A 20,294-nucleotide genomic window follows, 5' to 3' on the forward strand; every position below is an offset into this window, starting at 1 on the left:
ATAATTCTTCAATATTAACCAATTGGCATGATCGATTAGGACATCCTGGTTCAACAATGATGCGAAGAATTATAGAAAATACACATGGTCATCCATTGAAAGACCAGAAGATCTTTCAGAATAATAAGTTTCAATGTAAAGCATGTTCTCTTGGAAAACTTATTATAAGACCATCACCAGCCAAAATCCAAACTGAATCACCAATGTTTCTTGAACGTATTCAGGGTGATATTTGTGGACCAATCCATCCACCATGTGGACCATTCAGATACTTTATGGTATTGATTGATGCCTCCAGCAGATGGTCACATGTATGTTTATTGTCAACTCGAAATGTTGCATTTGCAAGATTACTTGCTCAAATAATAAAATTGAGGAATCAATTTCCCGATTATACAATCAAGAAAATTAGACTTGATAATGCTGGTGAATTTACTTCCCAGACTTTCAATGATTATTGTATGTCTATGGGAATCATTGTTGAGCATCCTGTTGCTCATGTACATACTCAAAATGGATTGGCTGAATCATTGATTAAACGTCTGCAAATGATTGCTAGACCAATGATTATGAAAACAAAGCTCCCTATTTCTATATGGGGACATGCAATTTTACATGCTGCTTCATTAATTCGCATCAGACCAAGTGCATATCATAAATACTCCCCATTGCAGCTTGCATTTGGTAAAGAACCAGACATTTCTCATCTGAGAATTTTTGGATGTATGGTGTATGTGCCTATTGCACCACCTCAACGAAAGAAAATGGGACCTCAAAGAAAGATTGGAATTTATATTGGTTATGATAGTCCATCGATCATTCGATATCTTGAACCACAGACAGGCGACGTGTTCACAGCACGTTTTGCTGATTGTCATTTTAATGAGGAAATCTTCCCAATGTTAGGGGGAGAACAGAAACATACCGAAAAAGAAATTACATGGTATGTATCATCATTGTTACATCTGGATCCAAGAACAAAACAATGTGAAAAAGATGTACAGCAAATTGTGCACTTGCAAAGAATAGCAAATCAAATACCAGATGCATTTGCAGACACAAAAGGGGTAACTAAATCATATATACATGCTGCAAATGCCCCTGCTCGAATTGAAATTCCGAAGAAACAAATTGAAGATAGTCATGATGTCATTAAACGCCTGAAGCGTGGAAGGCCAGTTGGTTCCAAGGATAAAAATCCTCGAAAAAGAAAATTCATAGAGAAACACAATGATCACAAAATAGAGAATGATGTTCCTGAAGAAACACATAATGATCACAAAATAGAGAATGATGTTCCTGAAGAAACACATGATGATGAAAATGTTTTGTCAGAACCACAAACTGACGAGAATCATGAAATCTCTATCAATTATATTAATACTGGAAAAATATGGAACCGAAAAGATATAGAAGAAATTGATGATATATTTTCTTATAATGTGGCAATCGACATCATAAATGATAATGAAGATCATGAACCAAAATCTTTTGGTGAATGTAAAAATCGGCAGGATTGGATAAAATGGAAAGATGCCATCCAGGTTGAATTGGATTCGCTAAATAAACGTAATGTTTTTGGACCTATAGTCCTTACACCTGAAGGTGTAAAACCTGTTGGATACAAATGGGTTTTTATTCGAAAGCGAAATGAGAAAAATGAAATAGTAAGATATAAAGCTCGACTTGTTGCACAAGGTTTTTCTCAAAGGCCTGGAATTGATTATGAAGAAACGTATTCTCCTGTGATGGATGCAATTACGTTTCGGTATTTGATTAGCTTGGCAGTATCTGAAAATTTAGAAATGCGTCTTATGGATGTTGTTACAGCCTACTTATATGGATCACTTGATAGTAATATATATATGAAAATCCCTGAAGGATTTAAGATGCCTGAAGCACAAAGTTCAAAACCCAGAGAATGTTATTCTGTGAAATTACTAAGATCATTATATGGGTTGAAGCAATCCGGCAGAATGTGGTATAATAGGCTAAGTGATCACTTGATGAAAAAGGGATATGTAAATAATTCAATATGCCCTTGTGTTTTCATTAAGAAAACAACATCCGGATGCGTAATTATTGCTGTATATGTTGATGATTTAAACATCATTGGAACAAATAAGGAAATTCAAGAAGTTGTGTCATACTTGAAAGAAGAATTTGAAATGAAGGATCTTGGAAAAACCAAGTATTGTCTGGGTTTACAAATTGAACAAAAAGAATGTGGAATATTTGTTCACCAGACAAATTATACAGAAAAGATCCTTAAACGTTTTAATATGGACAAATCAAATCCTTTAAGTACTCCAATGGTTGTTAGATCATTAAACATAGAAAAGGATCCATTCCGTCCATGTGAAGATGATGAAGATATTCTTGGTCCAGAAGTACCATATCTAAGTGCTATCGGTGCCCTTATGTATCTTACAAATTGTACAAGGCCTGATATATCTTTTGCCGTAAATTTATTGGCAAGATTTAGCACATATCCAACAAAGAGACATTGGAACGGAATTAAACATATATTCCGTTATCTACGAGGAACGACAGACTTGGGACTTTTGTATTCAAAAGATGCTAATCCAAGTATAATTGGTTATGCCGATGCTGGATACTTATCTGATCCACACAAAGCACGTTCTCAAACTGGATATGTATTTACTCGTGGAGGCACTGCAATTTCTTGGCGTTCACAGAAACAAACACTTGTAACAACTTCATCAAATCATGCCGAGATTATTGCACTACATGAAGCAAGCCGTGAATGTGTGTGGTTAAAATCAATGACTCAACATATCCAAATCTCATGCGGATTATCATTCGACGAGAAGCCTGTGATACTATATGAAGATAATGCTGCATGTGTTGCTCAAATGAAAGAAGGATACATAAAAAGCGACAGAACTAAACATATTCCTCCTAAGTTCTTCGCATTCACCAAGGAGCTTGAGAAGAATAAATGTATTGATGTTCGTCACATTCAATCAAGTGAAAACTCATCAGATCTCTTCACAAAGGCACTTCCTACGACAATATTCAGAAAGCACATATATAATATTGGGATGCGCAATCTACGAAATTTGTGAAGAATTGTTCGTGTCAACATGAGGGGGAGTTTACGTGACTGCACTCTTTTTCCCTTACTATGGTTTTTATCCCAATGGGTTTTTCCTAGTAAGGTTTTTAACGAGGCAGTATAAAAACACGTAATGTATACAATCATTATGATCATCATCACAAGGGGGAGTGTTGAAAAATTATTTAAAAATGTGTTAAATATTTGTGTTGAAAATGTGAATGTTGAATGTTGAAAATTAGGTAAAATTAGGTGTTGAATATTGAAAATTAGTGTGTGATGATGTAGGTAATGATGTATTTTATTTTTGGATTATTTGTAAAAATTTTCTATAAATAGATCTCTCATTTGTGAAGAAAATCACAATTGAGTTGAGAGAAAAATATTATAAAGTGTGTAGTGTGATAATTTTGAGAGTTTGAGATTTTTACTTTTTACCGTAAATTTTTACTTTTTCACAACACACACTATATATTTTTGAAAAAAAGATTACAACTTGGGGATCGAATTCTTGTACAGAGTCAACTTGTGATTTGAGTCTTATGTATGTATGTATATTTGAGAAAAAGATTACAACTTGGGGTCTCGATTTTCGTGTAAGCTTGCAACTTGTGATTTGAGTCCTATACAAATTTCATACCCAATTAATTAGGCTTAGGAGCTAAGGAAATGGTCATGTATCCATGCAAAAGAATAAAACGTGGTGTATTCCTTTCTTCTTCCTTTCTGTATGCTATCCAAGCACTTGTCTTCCCGCCAGTGAACTGATTCGCTCCATAATACACAGTACTGTACGTCTCCGTGCTGAAAAATAATCCAAGGAAAAAGCACTAAAGATGGTGTCCACGAGTGATGAGAAACCCGAAATCGCGTTCTGCGACTTGGAGACGACGGTTCCAACGCGGCCTCGTCAAGGAGTCGCGATTTTGGAGTTTGGGCCGATTCTGGTTTGTCCCAGGAAGCTGGTGGAGCTCCACAATTACTCTACTTTAGTACGACCTGCATATCTTTCACACCTCTCTTCTCTCTCAGTGCGCTGCAATGGTATCTCCAAAGACGCCATCGTTTCTCCCCCGTCCTTTGCTGCTATTGCTGATGTAGTCTATGAAATTTTTACACGGTAAGTATTACGCTAGGAAGACATTTACGGGAGAGAAGAACTTCTTCATTGAACAAAGAGGGAAAAAAATGTAATAGACCCTGTAACTGTACAACTAACATCTATTTATATGTGTTTAGCTCACTAACTACCTTTCTTTTCATATTAACTACTCACTAAACATGCTGGTGTTATATATAACTTAATACCCCCCTCTCAAGATGTACGATATATGTTTTTCACGGACATCTTGGAGAGTAACCCGGAAAGTGTAGTAGAAGGCAAAGGCTTTGTAAACATGTCTGCGAGTTGAAGATGAGAACTGATTGGAAGCAGTTTGATCAGTCCATGGGCGAGCTGGGTTCTAACAAAATGGCAATCAATCTCTATATGCTTTGTACGTTCATGAAATATCGGATTGTGAGCAATGTGAATAGCCGAACGATTGTCACAAAAGATCGTGGCTGGAGCAGTAGGTGCTGCATGGAAGTCTCGGAGAAGTTGAGTGAGCCATAAAACCTCGCTGGTGGTGCTGGCTAATGCCCGGTATTCTGCCTCAGTAGAAGACCTTGAAACTGTAGCTTGCTTTTTGGCTTTCCAAGAGATTAAAGCATCACCAAGAAAAACACAATAGCCAGTGACGGACTTACGTGTATCCATACAAGAAGCCCAATCAGCATCTGAAAAGGCACGTAGCTGCAAAGATGAAGAAACAGGAAAGAAGACACCCTGACCGGGAGCTGCCTTAAGGTATCGCAACAGATGATGAATGGCCTGCAGATGCGGGGTACGAGGTTTAGTGAGAAATTGACTAAGCTTGTGTACCGCAAAGACGATGTCTGGCCTGGACAATGTGAGATAAAGAAGTCTGCCAATAAGACGACGATATTGAGAAATATCCTCAAGAAGATCACCATCTGTGTTGTTGAGGCGCAAACGAGGTTCCATAGGAGTAAAAGCAGGTTTGCTTGCTAAGAAACCAGCGTCCTCTAATAACTTGAGCGTGTAGTGACGTTGTGATAAACAAATGCCTTGCTGAGAACGAGCTATTTCAAGACCAAGAAAGAATTTGAGAGCCCCTAGATCTTTGAGCTTAAAATGTCCCTGAATAAATTTCTTCAAGGTCTGTATCTGCTGTGATGATGGCCCAGCAATAATAATGTCATCAACATAAACAAGCAACACAACAAACGAAGAACCTGTGCCTTTGGTGAACAATGTATTATCAGATTGTGACTGGGAAAAACCAAACTTTAGGAGAGCTTGAGAAAATTTGGAATACCACTGCCTAGAAGCTTGGCGCAAGCCATAAATCGATTTATGAAGCTTACAAACGAGCTTGGAAGAAGAGGGGATATGAGAAACTCGTTTAGCATAACCAAGGGGCAAATCCATGTAAACTTCCTCCAAAAGATCACCATTAAGGAACGCATTGTTCACATCTAGCTGTGCAAGGTGCCAATTTTTGGTGGCAGCCAAGGCTAGGAGAACTTTGACAGTGGTGAATTTAGCCACTGGGGAGAAAGTTTCAAAAAAATCGATACCTTCCTGTTGAGTGTAGCCTTTGGCGACAAGACGAGCCTTGTGTCGATCCACGGACCCATCCGAGCCATATTTGGTTTTGTAAACCCAACGACATCCAATAGAATGTTTTCCAAGAGGTAAAGGAACAACGGACCATGTGTGATTGGTCTCCAAAGCCTCAAGTTCAGCTGTCATAGCCTCTCGCCAATGAGGAAACTGAACTGCTTGATGATAGAATTGAGGTTCCACTTGGGAAGAGATGTTGAGTACAAGATGCCGATATGACGGAGAAAGAGCATCATAAGTAACACAATCTCCTAGAGGATATTGGCACTTGGAGGGCAATGGAGCTGCCGAATGCAACAGATTGCAATGATAATCACGAAGATACGAAGGTGGATTCGTAACTCTGGACGAAGTACGAGTTCGAATAGGCTGCCGAGATGTAGTGCATGAAGAGTTGGGCAGTGCAGAATCCAAAGAAGGTGGACAAACACTATCAATGCATGGAGAGTCCAACGACATCGGTAAAACCACAGTAGGAAACGGATCAGGAGTGGTGTTGATTGTTTCCAAACGACAGGGAAATGTGGACTCATGAAACACAACATCTCTGGAAATAAAAACCTCTTGAGTTTGGATGTCAAGGAGTTTGTATCCTTTGACACCAGGAGGATACCCTAAAAAAATACAAGAGCGTGCTCTAGGTGACAGCTTATCTCGATGAGCCGCCAATGTAGATGCAAATGCAAGACACCCGAAGCTACGAAGAGTAGAGTAATCAAAAGCCTTTTCATGTAGAAGTTCATAAGGAGACTTATTTTGAGTCCGAGGAGAGGGTACCCGATTGATCAAGAATGCAGCCGTCAAGACACAATCTCCCCAAAATATAGCGGACACACCAGACTGGAAAAAGAGTGCTCGAGCCACATTGAGGAGATGTTGATGTTTCCGTTCGACTACTGAATTCTGCTGAGGAGTCTGCACACAAGAGAATTGGTGCAAGATACCCTTGGCATGACATAACTCAGTGAAGGCAAGTTCTTTAGCATTGTCCGTTCGAAATGCTTTAATCTTTTTGTGAAATTGTGTTTCTATGATGTTATAGAAACGTGTAACAGCCTGCTGAGCATCGGATTTATGGTGCAGTAGGAAAACCCATGTGAAACGAGTACAATCATCCACTAATGTCAAGAAGTAACGATGATTATTATGTGTAGAAATCTGATGTGGTCCCCAAACATCACAATGCACAAGATCAAAAGCATGTGCAGATATATGTTGACGAGAAATAAATGGTAAACGTCGTTGTTTAGCTAATGGACAGATATGACATGCTTTACAAGTATCAAGACTCACAGAACTACAATTCAGATTGCTTCTCAAAAGCTCCATAACCTGGATGGAAGGGTGACCCAGACGCATGTGCCAAGTATTCACAGTGACTTGATTAACAGCAACACATTGAGGCTCAGTCCAATCATCAAGAACATACAGCCCTTCAAGAAGTCTACCCTTGCCAATCATCCTCCTTGTCAAAGTTTCCTGGATAATGAATGAATCATGGCAGAAACATATCACAGATTTGTTATCACCAAGCAGTGAACTCACCGATAATAAATTGAACTTGAATTCGGGAACATAAAGAACATCCGTAAGAACCAAATAGGGGTTGATTCTAATGTCACCACTGAACTTGACGGCAACTGAAGCTTGATTCGGCAAAGTAACCATCGAATTACATATTGGTTTGCATGTTAGAAAAAGCGAAGCATTCGAGCATATATGACGAGAAGCTCCGGAATCAACAATCCAACATGAGGACGAATTCAAGACACTTGAAGCAGATATTGATAAGCAAGTACCTGTGGTGTTGCCAGTGAGAGTAGCAATAGATTGGCTGTTTTGGCAATCAAGTGTGGATTAATGTTGAGCAAACATTGTCATTAATTGTTCAACTTGGTCTTTGTTGAAGTTTTGAAGTACATTGTTGAATGAATTGATAGCAGGACTTGAAGAGATAGAAGAACTCGAAGAAATGGGCGTTCCAGAGAGCTGATTGGCAGTAGCAGGGGAAGGCTTAGACAGAAACTTCCCTTTAAACTTGTATCCCGGAGGATAACCATGTATCTTGTAACATGTTTCAATCGTGTGCCCATGAATGTTACACTTTGTACAAAAAGGCCTTTCCCTCTGTGATGCATACCCTTTGTAATTGGAATGTTTCTGTGGTTGCTCACTTTTGACAGCAAAGGCTAAGCTTCCAGTAACATTATTCCCTGAATACCGAGAATCAACAGATCTTTGACGTTCTTCTTGCACAATCAGTGCAAAAATACGATTGATCGGAGGGAGTGGATCAATCAACAAGATTTGGCTCCGGACATGAGCAAAGGAATCATTAAGACCCATCAGAAAACTCATGGTGTAGTCCATTTGAAAATACTCATCAATCTTTTTCACTCCATCACAATTGCACATACCGCAACTACAAGCAGGACGAAAGTTAGATAACTCTTCCCATAGAGCCTTAAGTTTCGTGAAATACACACTAACAGGATCTTGTTCTTGGCGTAAGCTAACCAATTCTCGTCGTAATTGGAAAACTCTTGGACCATTGCTCTGTTGAAAACGTTCTCTGAGGTCTTCCCATATCTCCGCTGCAGATTCAGAGAAGAGAATACTGGCGGAGATCTCCTTCGAAACCGAATTCAAGATCCACGATATGACAATATTATTGTTGCGAGACCAGTAATTGAGAAGATTTAAGTCAGTGCTTGGAGGTTTGGCAACTGACCTGTCGATAAATCCCAATTTATTCTTGACCGATAAGGCGATTGTCATAGCTCGACTCCAGGAAACATAATTTTCTCCCGTAAGAACGTGCGAGACCAGCGTGAGGCCTGGGTTGTCGGAATGATGCAGAAAATATGGACTCGTCGGATCATCAAAGGCGGACTGACCAGTTGATGCAGATGAGCCAGACGCAAGCACAGGAGCCATGGAAATAATCCTTAGCGAATAGAGATTCTGAGGAGAAAGATCGCCGATCGCTCCTGAGAAGAAAGATCGTCGGTCGCTTCCAGATTCCGATCAACTCTCGATGTGCGGAAGTTTTGCTCTGATACCATATTACGCTAGGAAGACATTTACGGGAGAGAAGAACTTCTTCATTGAACAAAGAGGGAAAAAATGTAATAGACCCTGTAACTGTACAACTAACATCTATTTATATGTGTTTAGCTCACTAACTACCTTTCTTTTCATATTAACTACTCACTAAACATGCTGGTGTTATATATAACTTAATAGTAAGTCACTCCATTGGTTCTAGCGCGTTTCGTGTTGGGGGTATTGCGGGCTTTCAAACAGAGGATTCGTGTTTGGTTTTGTCATTTTGTGGATGTGGTGTTTGGACTTTGGGTGATTGTATGGAATGACGTGAAACTGAAAGGAAATGTGTTAAAATTCAGTTCTTTTTTTTAGCAGAAATTAAATCATTATTTCTGAAAAATTCTATGATGAGGTTCGGCATGATGACAAATAAAGTATTGAAGGAATGCTCGATGACTAACTTTATTGCATCACCTTACTTGTTTGTTGTCATCGTAGTTATAAATATTTTAGATAGTTGTTAAACATAATTGAAATGGAGCTTACATTTGTTCAAGACTTTAGCAATTTATTTGCTTCAGGTAGATCAAATGCACACGGTCAGGAATTAGATTGAAATTATTATCTCCACTGGCCTCTACATTTCTAAGCGGTTAACAGATGGTGCTGGTTTTAGATAATTAATGTGGCTCTTTATGGTGGTTGGAGAATTTCTGTTTAAAATTCATCGAGTTGACATTTCATTGAATTTTGTATTGATTAGTTTGTTAGGTTGCTTTACCAAATTTTCATAGGTTGTAGGATTCTTAAACATTAATCTTGCTTTCTGCATGCTATCTTTCTATGTAGGGAGGATATGGGCTGGTCATAATATATTAAGATTTGATTGTGCTCGCATAAGGGAAGCATTTTCTGAGATTAACAGGCCACCTCCAGAGCCAAAGGGGACTATTGATTCATTAGCTCTGTTAACACAAAAGTTTGGAAGGCGAGCTGGTGACATGAAAGTGAGCCCTCACACATGTTTTAAAAATTTTGAACTATTTTTCAGCATAAGCAGAATAACAGCGATGCATAACTGTCTGAATTGTGATGGCTCTTAGATATTTGTGTCCCTGGACAAATAAACTAAATGGGTTATCGTCTACTTACATGTTTATTTGGAGCATTTGCGCATGTCCCAAGTTTTCACTGTCCTCTGCATTTCATCAATAAAATCGAGTAAAAGTATATTTTAAGGTGATATTTTTATGATGAAGTATTTTTACATCTTGTTGTTTGCACATTTTTAGTGCTGTCCTCTGCTTGTATTTTTATCGTTTGTTCATCCACATTTTTAACAAGACTTGGAAATCTCAATACTTTCCTAGTGTATTTTTCTCAGTGTATATTCAATATTTTTCTTAGTTATATCTCTTTTATGATTGGTGAAGAGAACTATCATTCATTTTCATTTTCCTTCACCAAGGCCCAAGACATATTTCCATTCCTTTTCACTTCTGTCAGTATAATTATTACTTCTAGCTAGTTTTTGCAGTGTCTCCCATCAGATACTCTGTTATAGACTAGTAATATATTTATGCCAAAAATGTTATTCGAAAAGTTAAGAATAATTTTATCCAACAACTTCTGGCTTAATTTGACATTTACAACGACAATTTCTATCATGGAAGTAGTCTTGGTATTTCTAGAATCTGGAAATATACAAATTTATAACAGTGGTTTCATGCAAACAGTTTTTATTGGCGGTATCAATTATTTACTCCTGTTCTGATTCATTTTGTTCAGATGGCAACTCTTGCAACATATTGGGCTTGGTCAGCAAACACATAGGTGATTGTGCCTTCCTTTTATTCTAATTATTCCCTTTCAAATACTCCCAATCCTTTTTTTTCATGTGCCATCAATGAGTATTAGTGATGTACAATTAAAGGCTTAGATGAAAAAATAGTCTTATCTGCGAGTGTGAGTGTATGTAAACTAGGTGAAGGAAGGGAATAGTATTTATTAACTTTTATTACATTACATGTCAGTAGTCGTCACACAAACAGATGCCTGTACGAGATATGCAACAATGGTGATGTCATATCTTGTTTCCAAATGTCCAATCTGTTAATGTGATGTTCATTTAGAACTCTTTGTGCAACACAATGTACCTTGTTGGTATTAAAACAAGTTAATTGGTCAATTCCAACTTCCAAGTATCAGTGCTTCCTTAACAATGACAGCCTGGTTACAAACAAGCCAACTTTCTATTTTACCTAGTCAAGACGTTCATTTTCTCAAAAACTATCATTGACTAGCAATGTCACGACATTACCGATTCGTACTGGTTTTTCTTCCTTTCAAGTTAACTTGATTAACAAATGGACATGGATCATATAATGGTTGCCTTTCTATTCTGAGTTGGTTTGTTCTGTAACTTTGCCATCTCAAGGAATGTTTGCCTTTGAGTCATTACATGGAACTTTCGCTGATGTTCTTTTCTAGAAACTTTCTAGGAGTCTAGATGATGTTCGAATAAATCTTGAAGTACTCAAATACTGTGCCACTGTTCTATTCTTGGTAATTTCGAAAATTCTTGGCTTCTCAAATATTCAAGTTGATGAACAAATGTGCATTCAACTTTATTAACGCGATTCTCAACTTTGGTGATTGATCCGTAATATATCTAGCTAAAGGCAGAACTTTACCCACTTACTGCAGAACTTAGCTTTATTTCACATATGACCATTTTAGAAGCAAAACGCCATTTTTCGGTATACATGGAAACATATTATTGGTGAATCTAGATTCTAAAACCCCATGACAGTTTGATATTGGTCGAGCATTAGAATGTGAACTAGTGATATTTGTATCTTCATAGCATGCTTTACCTTTTGTTTTGCTGGCAGGAATCCAGCCTCCCGAACATATTCACGGAGAATAGTTGGGTTTCTCCCAATGCTGCCACAAGAAGTTGTCGTAAAGAAAATTCTTCTGTAGAGCGGACAGAACGAAATATAACTATGCCATCCTCGAGTATCAGGGTTAAAAATGATTCAACGTCATCTCCACCAATTCATAGAATGGAGGAAATCCATCCCAGTGACACTCGTGACACCTAACACAGGTGAATTAGATCCTCCACTGATTGAGTCCAACCTTGAAAAAGCTGACCGTTTTAATATGGTGGCACTCAGTGATGAAGTGGAAAGGGAAATTGTTCCTGGTGATAAGATGGAAGATGGAAACGCTGGTGTTTCATCACAAGGATCTTCTGACGCGGTTACTTTCCACGAGGCTTCCAATAGTCACTGTCTTCTTAGACACTGATGATGTTTCAATGCCTTCTCTCTCTGTCTCAGCAGTACCCTTTTTTGATGGTACTCAAAAGATACAAATATTGCATGAAAATTTCCCGTTGCAACTCTCCTGTAAATGTTTGAAGTTACGGTTTGGAATTAGTTCAAAGTCTGTTGATCATGCTGGTCGGCCGGGCGTTTAAACATTGTGGTGAATGCATTGCCAAGTCTATGCAATATTCTGGAGGCAATTGACAATCTTGCAGATAAGCTATTCATGGATTTAAGCAGCTTCTCTGATTGGAGGCGTGTGGTGAACATAAAGCCTGGCTACTACAACTCTCCCACTGTCCGATTGCAGTGAGTTTCTCTTTGTATGCTTTGTATTTTTATTGAACCTTGAAGCAAAAGTTGCCTTTTCTGACCATATGTTTGTATATATCATTTTTACCTTGAAATTTTTGTTATGTTTATTTGTTTCCCTAATTCGTATACCTTACATATGCTTTTAAGAAATTATAAATGATATATACAAACATATGAGATGTATATTGTCATCGATTTATAAATTTTGGTAATGAATATGTCTAAATTGAGAATTTTGGTAATGAATATGTCTCATATACTTTTACAACTTTAAGTAGATATACATCGATTTACACCATTCAATTTTAAGAAATTATTTTTGATCAATTCTAGTCAACTATATAAAAAATTTATTTGAATCATACCGAAATTCTCAATTTTTCATATTGTGCAGTACTTATCCCGAATCATGAATCTGTTGGTTGTCATCGCCTAAATTATTAGACCAAGGCTTTTTACAAGTAGGTGGCTATGGATGTTTAAAGAAGAGAAACATTTATTTGTTTATTCCTTCAAAACAGTATGGAAATATATAATTTAGAATGTATATGTAGAAAATAAAATGATAGAATATATTATATGAAAATCCATACATTTTTTCTGTTCCATAGGGAGAGAGAATGGCTAATTATCTATATTTATAATTTATCTGAATCGAAGTTGTTTTTCCAGCACGAAATTTTTTTTTTATTTTGGTTTGCTAAAGTAGTTTTAAATAAAAATATATTTTAAATTAATCATATAATATTTATTATTCAAATATAAAAAGAATACGAAATGAAAGAGAATATTAGATAATTCCAACCAAATATTGTAAACACTGAATTTCCGGCATTAAATGGGGCGTGGCGAACACAAGTCAGCTCTTATCCTTTCGAACCACGTTCATTCCAAATCATGTGTGTCTGTCTGTATATGTATAAAATATATATATACAAACTTGAATCCGACATATTAAGTTAGGTAGCCCGGCAGGATTACTACAAAAACATTATTTTCTCCCCTTCTAAATGAATATATTTCACCAAAGGTTTATCCAAGAATTTAAATATTTGTGAAGTGTAATGCTTGGTAGTAGTAATTCTTCCACTGCAACAGACGTGCAATATCACCAAAAGTTTATCCAAGAATTTTAAATTTACCTCTTTTCAAGTACCCGAAAAAATTCCAACTGCAAGAATTCAAGATCTACCTGAAACGAACTAATTCCCAGCTGGACACGCGGTTTGAATGTCCAAAGGCGCTGGTGAATAATATTATTGTTCAAGAAGTCTACTCTTTCATTTTGATAATATCATACGCACGTTCTCTCCACCCATACATGCTTCCAACAACTTAATAAACTTATCTTTTTAATTTGTCTTCGTTTTTTGGGGTCATTTCTTTACCTACAAACAATCCTTCTTTCCCTTCAAAAACAGTACTATTTCATGCACTTTGATCCATAATAATACTCTTTGCCTTCTGTGACATGCACGCACTCCCTTGTGTACACTCCCGTTTCCTTTAGTCACCTTAAACTCGACCCTGTATAGTATGAAAGAGTCGAGTGATCTTTAACATGCATTCCGTTAGAATGGTAGGAGCATCTTATGTTATCGTCGTCTCTACCGTTCTTCTTTTGACAAGTTTTGTCACGTTTGCGGACGTGCCTTTTTCTTCATTTAATCCTACAGATGTACATCTGATTGATTGTGGATCACCTGGCGACACTGTGCTTGATGATGGTAGAACCTTCAAATCTGACCCTCAATCTGCTTCTTACCTATCCACAGATGAAAACATTCTTACTTCCATTGCTTCTTTTCCCAACAATTCTCTTACTTTTTCACCGGTTGTGTCTCTCCCTTTGTATCTTACTGCAAGAATTTTCACCCTCGAGTCGATATACATGTTTCCAATCTTAAAGCCTGGTCGGCATTGGATACGTTTACATTTTACCCTCTCCCTCACCAGTTCTATAATCTCACTTCAGCAACATTCACAGTCACAACTGATGATATTGTGCTCCTGCATGGATTTTCAGTCAAGAATCCTGATAAAATGGTGTTCAAAGAGTACCTCGTTAATGTTACTTCTGATAAGATTACCCTTAAGTTTTCACCTATGAAGAATTCTTTAGCTTTTGTAAATGCGATTGAGGTTATTTCTTCCCCCAAAGACCTCATTTCCGATTCAGCCTCAGCTATTTCCCCCGTCGGTGACTTCAATGGATTGGATGGCTATTCATTGGAAGTGTCGTATCGACTAAATGTTGGAGGGCCGATTGTCACTCCTAAAAATGACACTTTGTGGAGAACATGGCTTCAAGATGGCCAGTTTATGAAGTTCCCACAGGGAGCTAGAAACGTGTCGGTTCCTACCAATTTGATAAAATATCCAAACGGTGGGGCAACCCCTCTAATCGCCCCTTATTGGGTATATGCAACAGCCGATCAGATGGGAGATTCTGGCGTAAACGACCCAAATTTCAACCTCACTTGGGAAATGAACGTTGATCCAAGCTTTTCCTACCTGATAAGGCTTCATTTTTGCGATATTGTGAGCATGGGACTCAACGAGCTTTACTTCAATGTATACATCAACGAGATAACTGGTGTCTCGAATCTTGATCTTTCGACGCTTACGTCCGGCCTTTCCATCCCTTATTACAAAGATTTTGTGCTCAATGCCACTGAAATTTCAAATGGTTCAATCAGTATTCAAATTGGCCCAAGTTCAAACCTTCAGGCGAGTGTTCCAAACGCTATCTTGAATGGTTTGGAGGTGATGAAAATGAGCAATTCAGCTGGAAGTTTGGATGGGTTATTCTCTGTTGATGGGACTTACAGAGGTATAAAATCCGGCCTTAATCAAAAGAAGAAAACTGCTGCTGGTATCGGATTAGCACTTGGAGGAATTTCGTTAGTTTTGCTCGTTGTGATGATAATCCGGTGGAAGAGAACTCCCAAAGGCTACATGAAACAGAAGACCTTCTCATCTTGGTTTCTCCCTCTTAGTTCAAATCAATGTAGCTTCTTGTCTAGCAAGAGCAAGAGCAAGACCACCACCACTTTTTCAAGTATTATCTCCATTGGTCAAAATCTTGGGAGATTCTTCACTCTTACTGAGCTACGCGATGCAACAAAGAATTTTGATGAGAAGGCGATTGTTGGTGTTGGAGGCTTCGGAAAAGTGTTTCTTGGGCAGTTGGAAGATGGTACAAAAGTCGCTATAAAACGAGGCAATCCATCATCATCGCAAGGGATTAATGAGTTCCAAACTGAAATTCAGTTGCTGTCAAAACTGAGGCATAGGCACCTTGTATCACTAATCGGTTACTGTGATGAACAATCAGAAATGATTCTTGTTTACGAGTACATGGCATATGGTCCTCTCCGGGACCAACTCTATGGTTCCAACTTAGCACCTTTATCATGGAGGCAAAGGCTAGAGATCTGCATTGGTTCAGCGCGAGGTCTGCATTATCTGCACACTGGTTCGACACAAGGGATCATTCATCGAGACGTGAAAACCACGAACATTCTACTCGATGAGAATTTTGTAGCCAAAGTTTCTGATTTTGGTTTGTCTAAAGCTGGACCAGCTTCATTGGATCAAACTCATGTCAGCACCGCAGTAAAGGGAAGTTTCGGATATCTTGATCCTGAATACTTCAGAAGACAGCAATTGACAGAAAAATCCGATGTTTACTCTTTCGGGGTCGTTCTTTTTGAGGTTTTATGTGCAAGGCCAGCTCTAGATCCTGCTTTGCCTAGAGAACAAGTGAATCTGGCAGAATGGGCTAAGCAAGAAAATGCAAAAGGCGCCATAGAAAAGATTGTTGATCCGACTATTGCTGGAACTATGAGTAAAGATTCACTGCTGAAATTTGTTGAAGCTGCAGAGAAATGCTTGGCCGAACATGGAGTGGATAGACCTTCGATGGGGGACGTTTTATGGCATTTGGAGTATGCCTTGCAGCTTCAAGGAACAAATTCAGAAACTTCTGATCGAGGAAATGAAGTTAAGATTGGTGAGAATGTTGAAAAAGTCGAAAAAAATGGGACAAAAGAAGAGATGATTGTTGACATAAGCGATGATTCTGGGTTGGTTGTCGGATCTCCCATATTTCTTGAAAGTTTTCATGGAAGATAGATGATTTTAATTTGCTTTTATAAATTGGAATTTTAATATTTTGATTTTGTATTTCATTCAAGTTTTATATAATCTCAAATTCTTCAAAAGATTGTTGGAATGAATGGATCAGATGGCAGAGTGAGTTCTTGCTTTGTCCGGAAGTGTTCCTTTAATTGTGTAATCATGAAACGAAGGCATAGGTTAAAGGTTATGTTACAATATTTAGCACTAAGACTCTATTAAGACTATTTAATTTTAAAATATAAGATCAAATTAATAAATAATATCGAGAAAATGAAAGTAGAATTCGACTCGACCTCAAATACTCGAGAAATACCAGCTTCAAATTTGATGTCTCATACTCAAGTCTCGAGCTTGACAAATTAATTTTACAAAAAAATATAAAAAAAAATTTATTTAGATTACCATTTTACTCTTAATTTTGAAATATGTTACATACTTCAACATTTAATTTAAAGATAAATATTCTAGCTTGAAAATAATACTATCACCAAATTAGAAAAAAAGTTATTTGTATCAAAACATTTTGTGAAAAATCAAAAATTCATATTTAACCTCATGAAAATTAAATATGTGTTTCAATCTTTAATTTTTTATATAAAAAATGCAAGATTAACTTTTAATAACGCGATTTTTTGAACACATACTTGTGTTGCGGCTAAAAAACCAACGTAAAGCAAGTAAGCAACATTGAGTTGAGATTTCTTTGTATAAGAAATCATGCAATCTTCGAGCAAAATTTCATGGTTTATTTTATTAAGATTATATGGTTTCTTGCTCGACTTTTCTGTGTGGACCTAGAAAATTTATATTCCGATTGATATATTGTGTAGATTTGAAAAATATTATATTATAGATTAATAAAAGAGTATTTTTTTTTTTTTACATTTTATGTAATATTGTTCAAATTTTGGTTTTTAACGGCAACGTGAATGCATATAGATCACATTAGTAAGGATAAATCGTGCAATTTTTATAAAAAAAATTGAGGGGTGAGACACCTAATTTATTTTTATAGGAGTGAAGTATGTATTTTCAATATTTCACACGGTGTTTTGATGAAAATAAATGGAAAAAAAAATCTCGAATAGTTAAGCTAAGTAAAGTGCTACTCAATTTCAAATATATCTTATATCAACTTAAATAATTTCAATAGTAATTGGTGAATTTCAAACATATCCAAATTCATTTTTCAAATCCTACCTCAAATCAAATATCTTCATCCAAATTAAATTCATTGATCTGAATTCAACCGATCTGAACTCAACCTAATGTAATTTATATCAAACACTCAAAAAAAAAAAAAACTACCAGATTTAAGTTACAATATGACCCTTCAATATTATGTTTACTTTTGGTATTGATGTAACATCGACGTTAGATGATTCTTATTTTTGTTTTATCTCTAATACATGTATCTTATTTGTGTAATATAAAATTGAACAACTCATCTAATATAAGGACAATTATTGCGAGTCACATAAAAAAACACCTTTTATTAAATAGTCTCCAATGAAAAAAATGCAAAAAGTTATATCACATTCGCATATCATACATATTAAACAAGGACTAAAAGCAACATTTACATGAGTAAAATCATATATACAATTGATTAACTTAACATAACAGAAATTTGTTGATGACAATACTAAAACAAGTATTAAGAAACATGAAGCCTCATCATGAAAAAGGCACAGAAATCCAGGAACAGAAACACTGAACCACAGCCTCTGTAAATCAAGCAAATACTCTACATCTCCTTTTTTAAATAGCTGCCAAAATTCAAATTCGTTCTCGTTAACCGAAAAACGTAATGTTTCTAAAGCATATGAGTTCTAGACATTATAATACATCAGATTACACATCTGGCTTAAATTTATAGATCCATTGTATCATTATATAGCAGGATGACAAGTATTAAGTTTGACAGATTCGGATGAAGAGGGAAGAGGGGTGTTTGACAAGACTTAGATATAATGCTGGAGGCTAGGTTTCAACCTCTTTGTGCACGTATTTTTTAATATTCTACATGTTAGGGTCTACCTCAACACCGAATCTTTGTTTAAGAAAAGAACATTGTCACTTGGTGGTTGTTATATTAAAAAAATACAAGGATATGGTACAATCTTAAAGGTAAGTTCAAATTGCACCAAAAGCTCGTATGAGCACATAAAGACTAAAATCTTACTTTTTGAGCATATAGTACTAAGGTATGGGTAATTGTAAAGGAAACAATGAAAAAAGATATTATCATACCTGAATTTCAAACTTCACAACACTCTGAGGCCTTGAAACATTTGCATTGACAGAAGTTACATTGTTGATGTAATGGTTGTTTATGTGATTACTGGTGGCCGTCTCATTGGAGTCTTGGAAAGTATGAACCAGAATGCATTTCATGTTATAAAGCCCAACCTTTTTCCACCTGACATTTAGTACTTGCAAAGCTCCAAGAATTTGGGTCATAATCTCCCGTGGATGAGCTGGAGACTGGCGAAGTAATCAACAAGAGAAATTAGTGAAAGTCATGTCAAATATCTTGCATAGATCGTAAAGTAAATGCAATTATTTTCTTCCCCACAACTTGTCCATTGGATAATTAGCACACTTCTTACTTCTAGCTCAAGGAAGAAAATCTGGGGTACAAGGTACAGTTTGTTCACTCCAGCTGAAAACAGAACAATAAGTGCACAATTCAAACCTGTAGTCCAACTAGCCATTGTTTCTTTCTGGATAACTGAGGTGACAGTAACCCATGACGAGGAAAACCGTGCTTATCAACTTCTGGATAAGATACAGCGGAAGAAGCCTCCTGAAGAGAGAGACAACAATCATGAATTTTAAGGTAAATTTTTCAGAAATTACAATTACAATGGTTAAAAGTCTAGACTTTGTGTCAGGCAGCAAAAGCTTTCATTCAAAAATACAATGACATGGTAAATAAGGGAAGCATTAATTCATTTGCTCATGCAAATCAGAAACTATTTGTTCTAACTTGTGTACTTGAATCAGGACGTGGAAAACGAAGTTCAATCCCCGGAATTCCCAGATTCGGCAGGGGAGTTGTATTAACATTAACATCAGGAGCATTGGTTTTCAGAGAACGGTAAAATTAGGATAAAATGATTACTTGCTGAAACCATGCTGTAACAAAGAAGAAATGTTTTAAATTCTGTCAGTAATAATATAGTCTGTAGTCATAAATTTTGCTTTCCACCAATTAAATTTCAATTTCACTAGAAGTTTCAAATGGGAGCAACACAAACAAATCTTTTTGTTTTTTGTTTGTTTGTTGTTTTTTTTTTAGAACACATCGATAATTCATCAATCAAATATAGAAAAAAAATTACATTGAACAAAGAACTTTGCAGCCCGTTATTTATTTACTTTTTTTAATTTAATTTTTATTTTTTTAGGAGATTTATATTCTTGTAATTAACCATTTTTTAATAATCAATAAAAGTTTATTAATTATTTTCTCATTTCTCACCACTTACTCACAAAAGATGTGTGAGTATATATATTATACTTTTACAAAAAGAATTCTTTCAATTATACATGTTAACAACCATACAAACCATATCTTTTAACTATATTCTCATAAAAAGTTTAGAAATTATTTTATTTGAAAACACACACAATTACATATATATAAATAAATAAACATAAATATTATACATTTTATATT

The 20,294-nt window shown here is 36.4% G+C and overlaps 1 protein-coding gene, 1 long non-coding RNA gene and 1 pseudogene across 2 annotated transcripts; 2 read left to right on the plus strand and 1 right to left on the minus strand.

Moving 5' to 3' along the window:
• Positions 1 to 3,809: 3,809 nt before the first annotated feature.
• LOC140972904 (protein NEN3-like) lies at positions 3,810 to 12,595 on the plus strand (annotated as a pseudogene).
• A 903-nt stretch (positions 12,596 to 13,498) lies between these two features.
• Positions 13,499 to 16,698, plus strand: LOC140972905 (probable receptor-like protein kinase At5g61350). Its single transcript, XM_073435377.1, is given in 2 exon segments — positions 13,499 to 14,403; positions 14,406 to 16,698. Coding segments are annotated over 2 exon segments (2,574 nt in total). The 5' UTR covers positions 13,499 to 14,027; the 3' UTR covers positions 16,604 to 16,698.
• Positions 16,699 to 18,119: 1,421 nt separating this feature from the next.
• LOC140972046 (uncharacterized) lies at positions 18,120 to 19,540 on the minus strand. The gene is made up of 3 exons (XR_012174426.1): positions 19,308 to 19,540; positions 18,863 to 19,096; positions 18,120 to 18,378 (listed from the first exon to the last, which is right to left on the minus strand). It is a non-coding gene; the product is annotated as an uncharacterized lncRNA (long non-coding RNA).
• Positions 19,541 to 20,294: the final 754 nt, after the last annotated feature.

This window comes from Primulina huaijiensis, chromosome 3 (assembly GCF_012295235.1).
Source record: "Primulina huaijiensis isolate GDHJ02 chromosome 3, ASM1229523v2, whole genome shotgun sequence".
NCBI classification, from domain to species: Eukaryota; Viridiplantae; Streptophyta; class Magnoliopsida; order Lamiales; family Gesneriaceae; genus Primulina; species Primulina huaijiensis.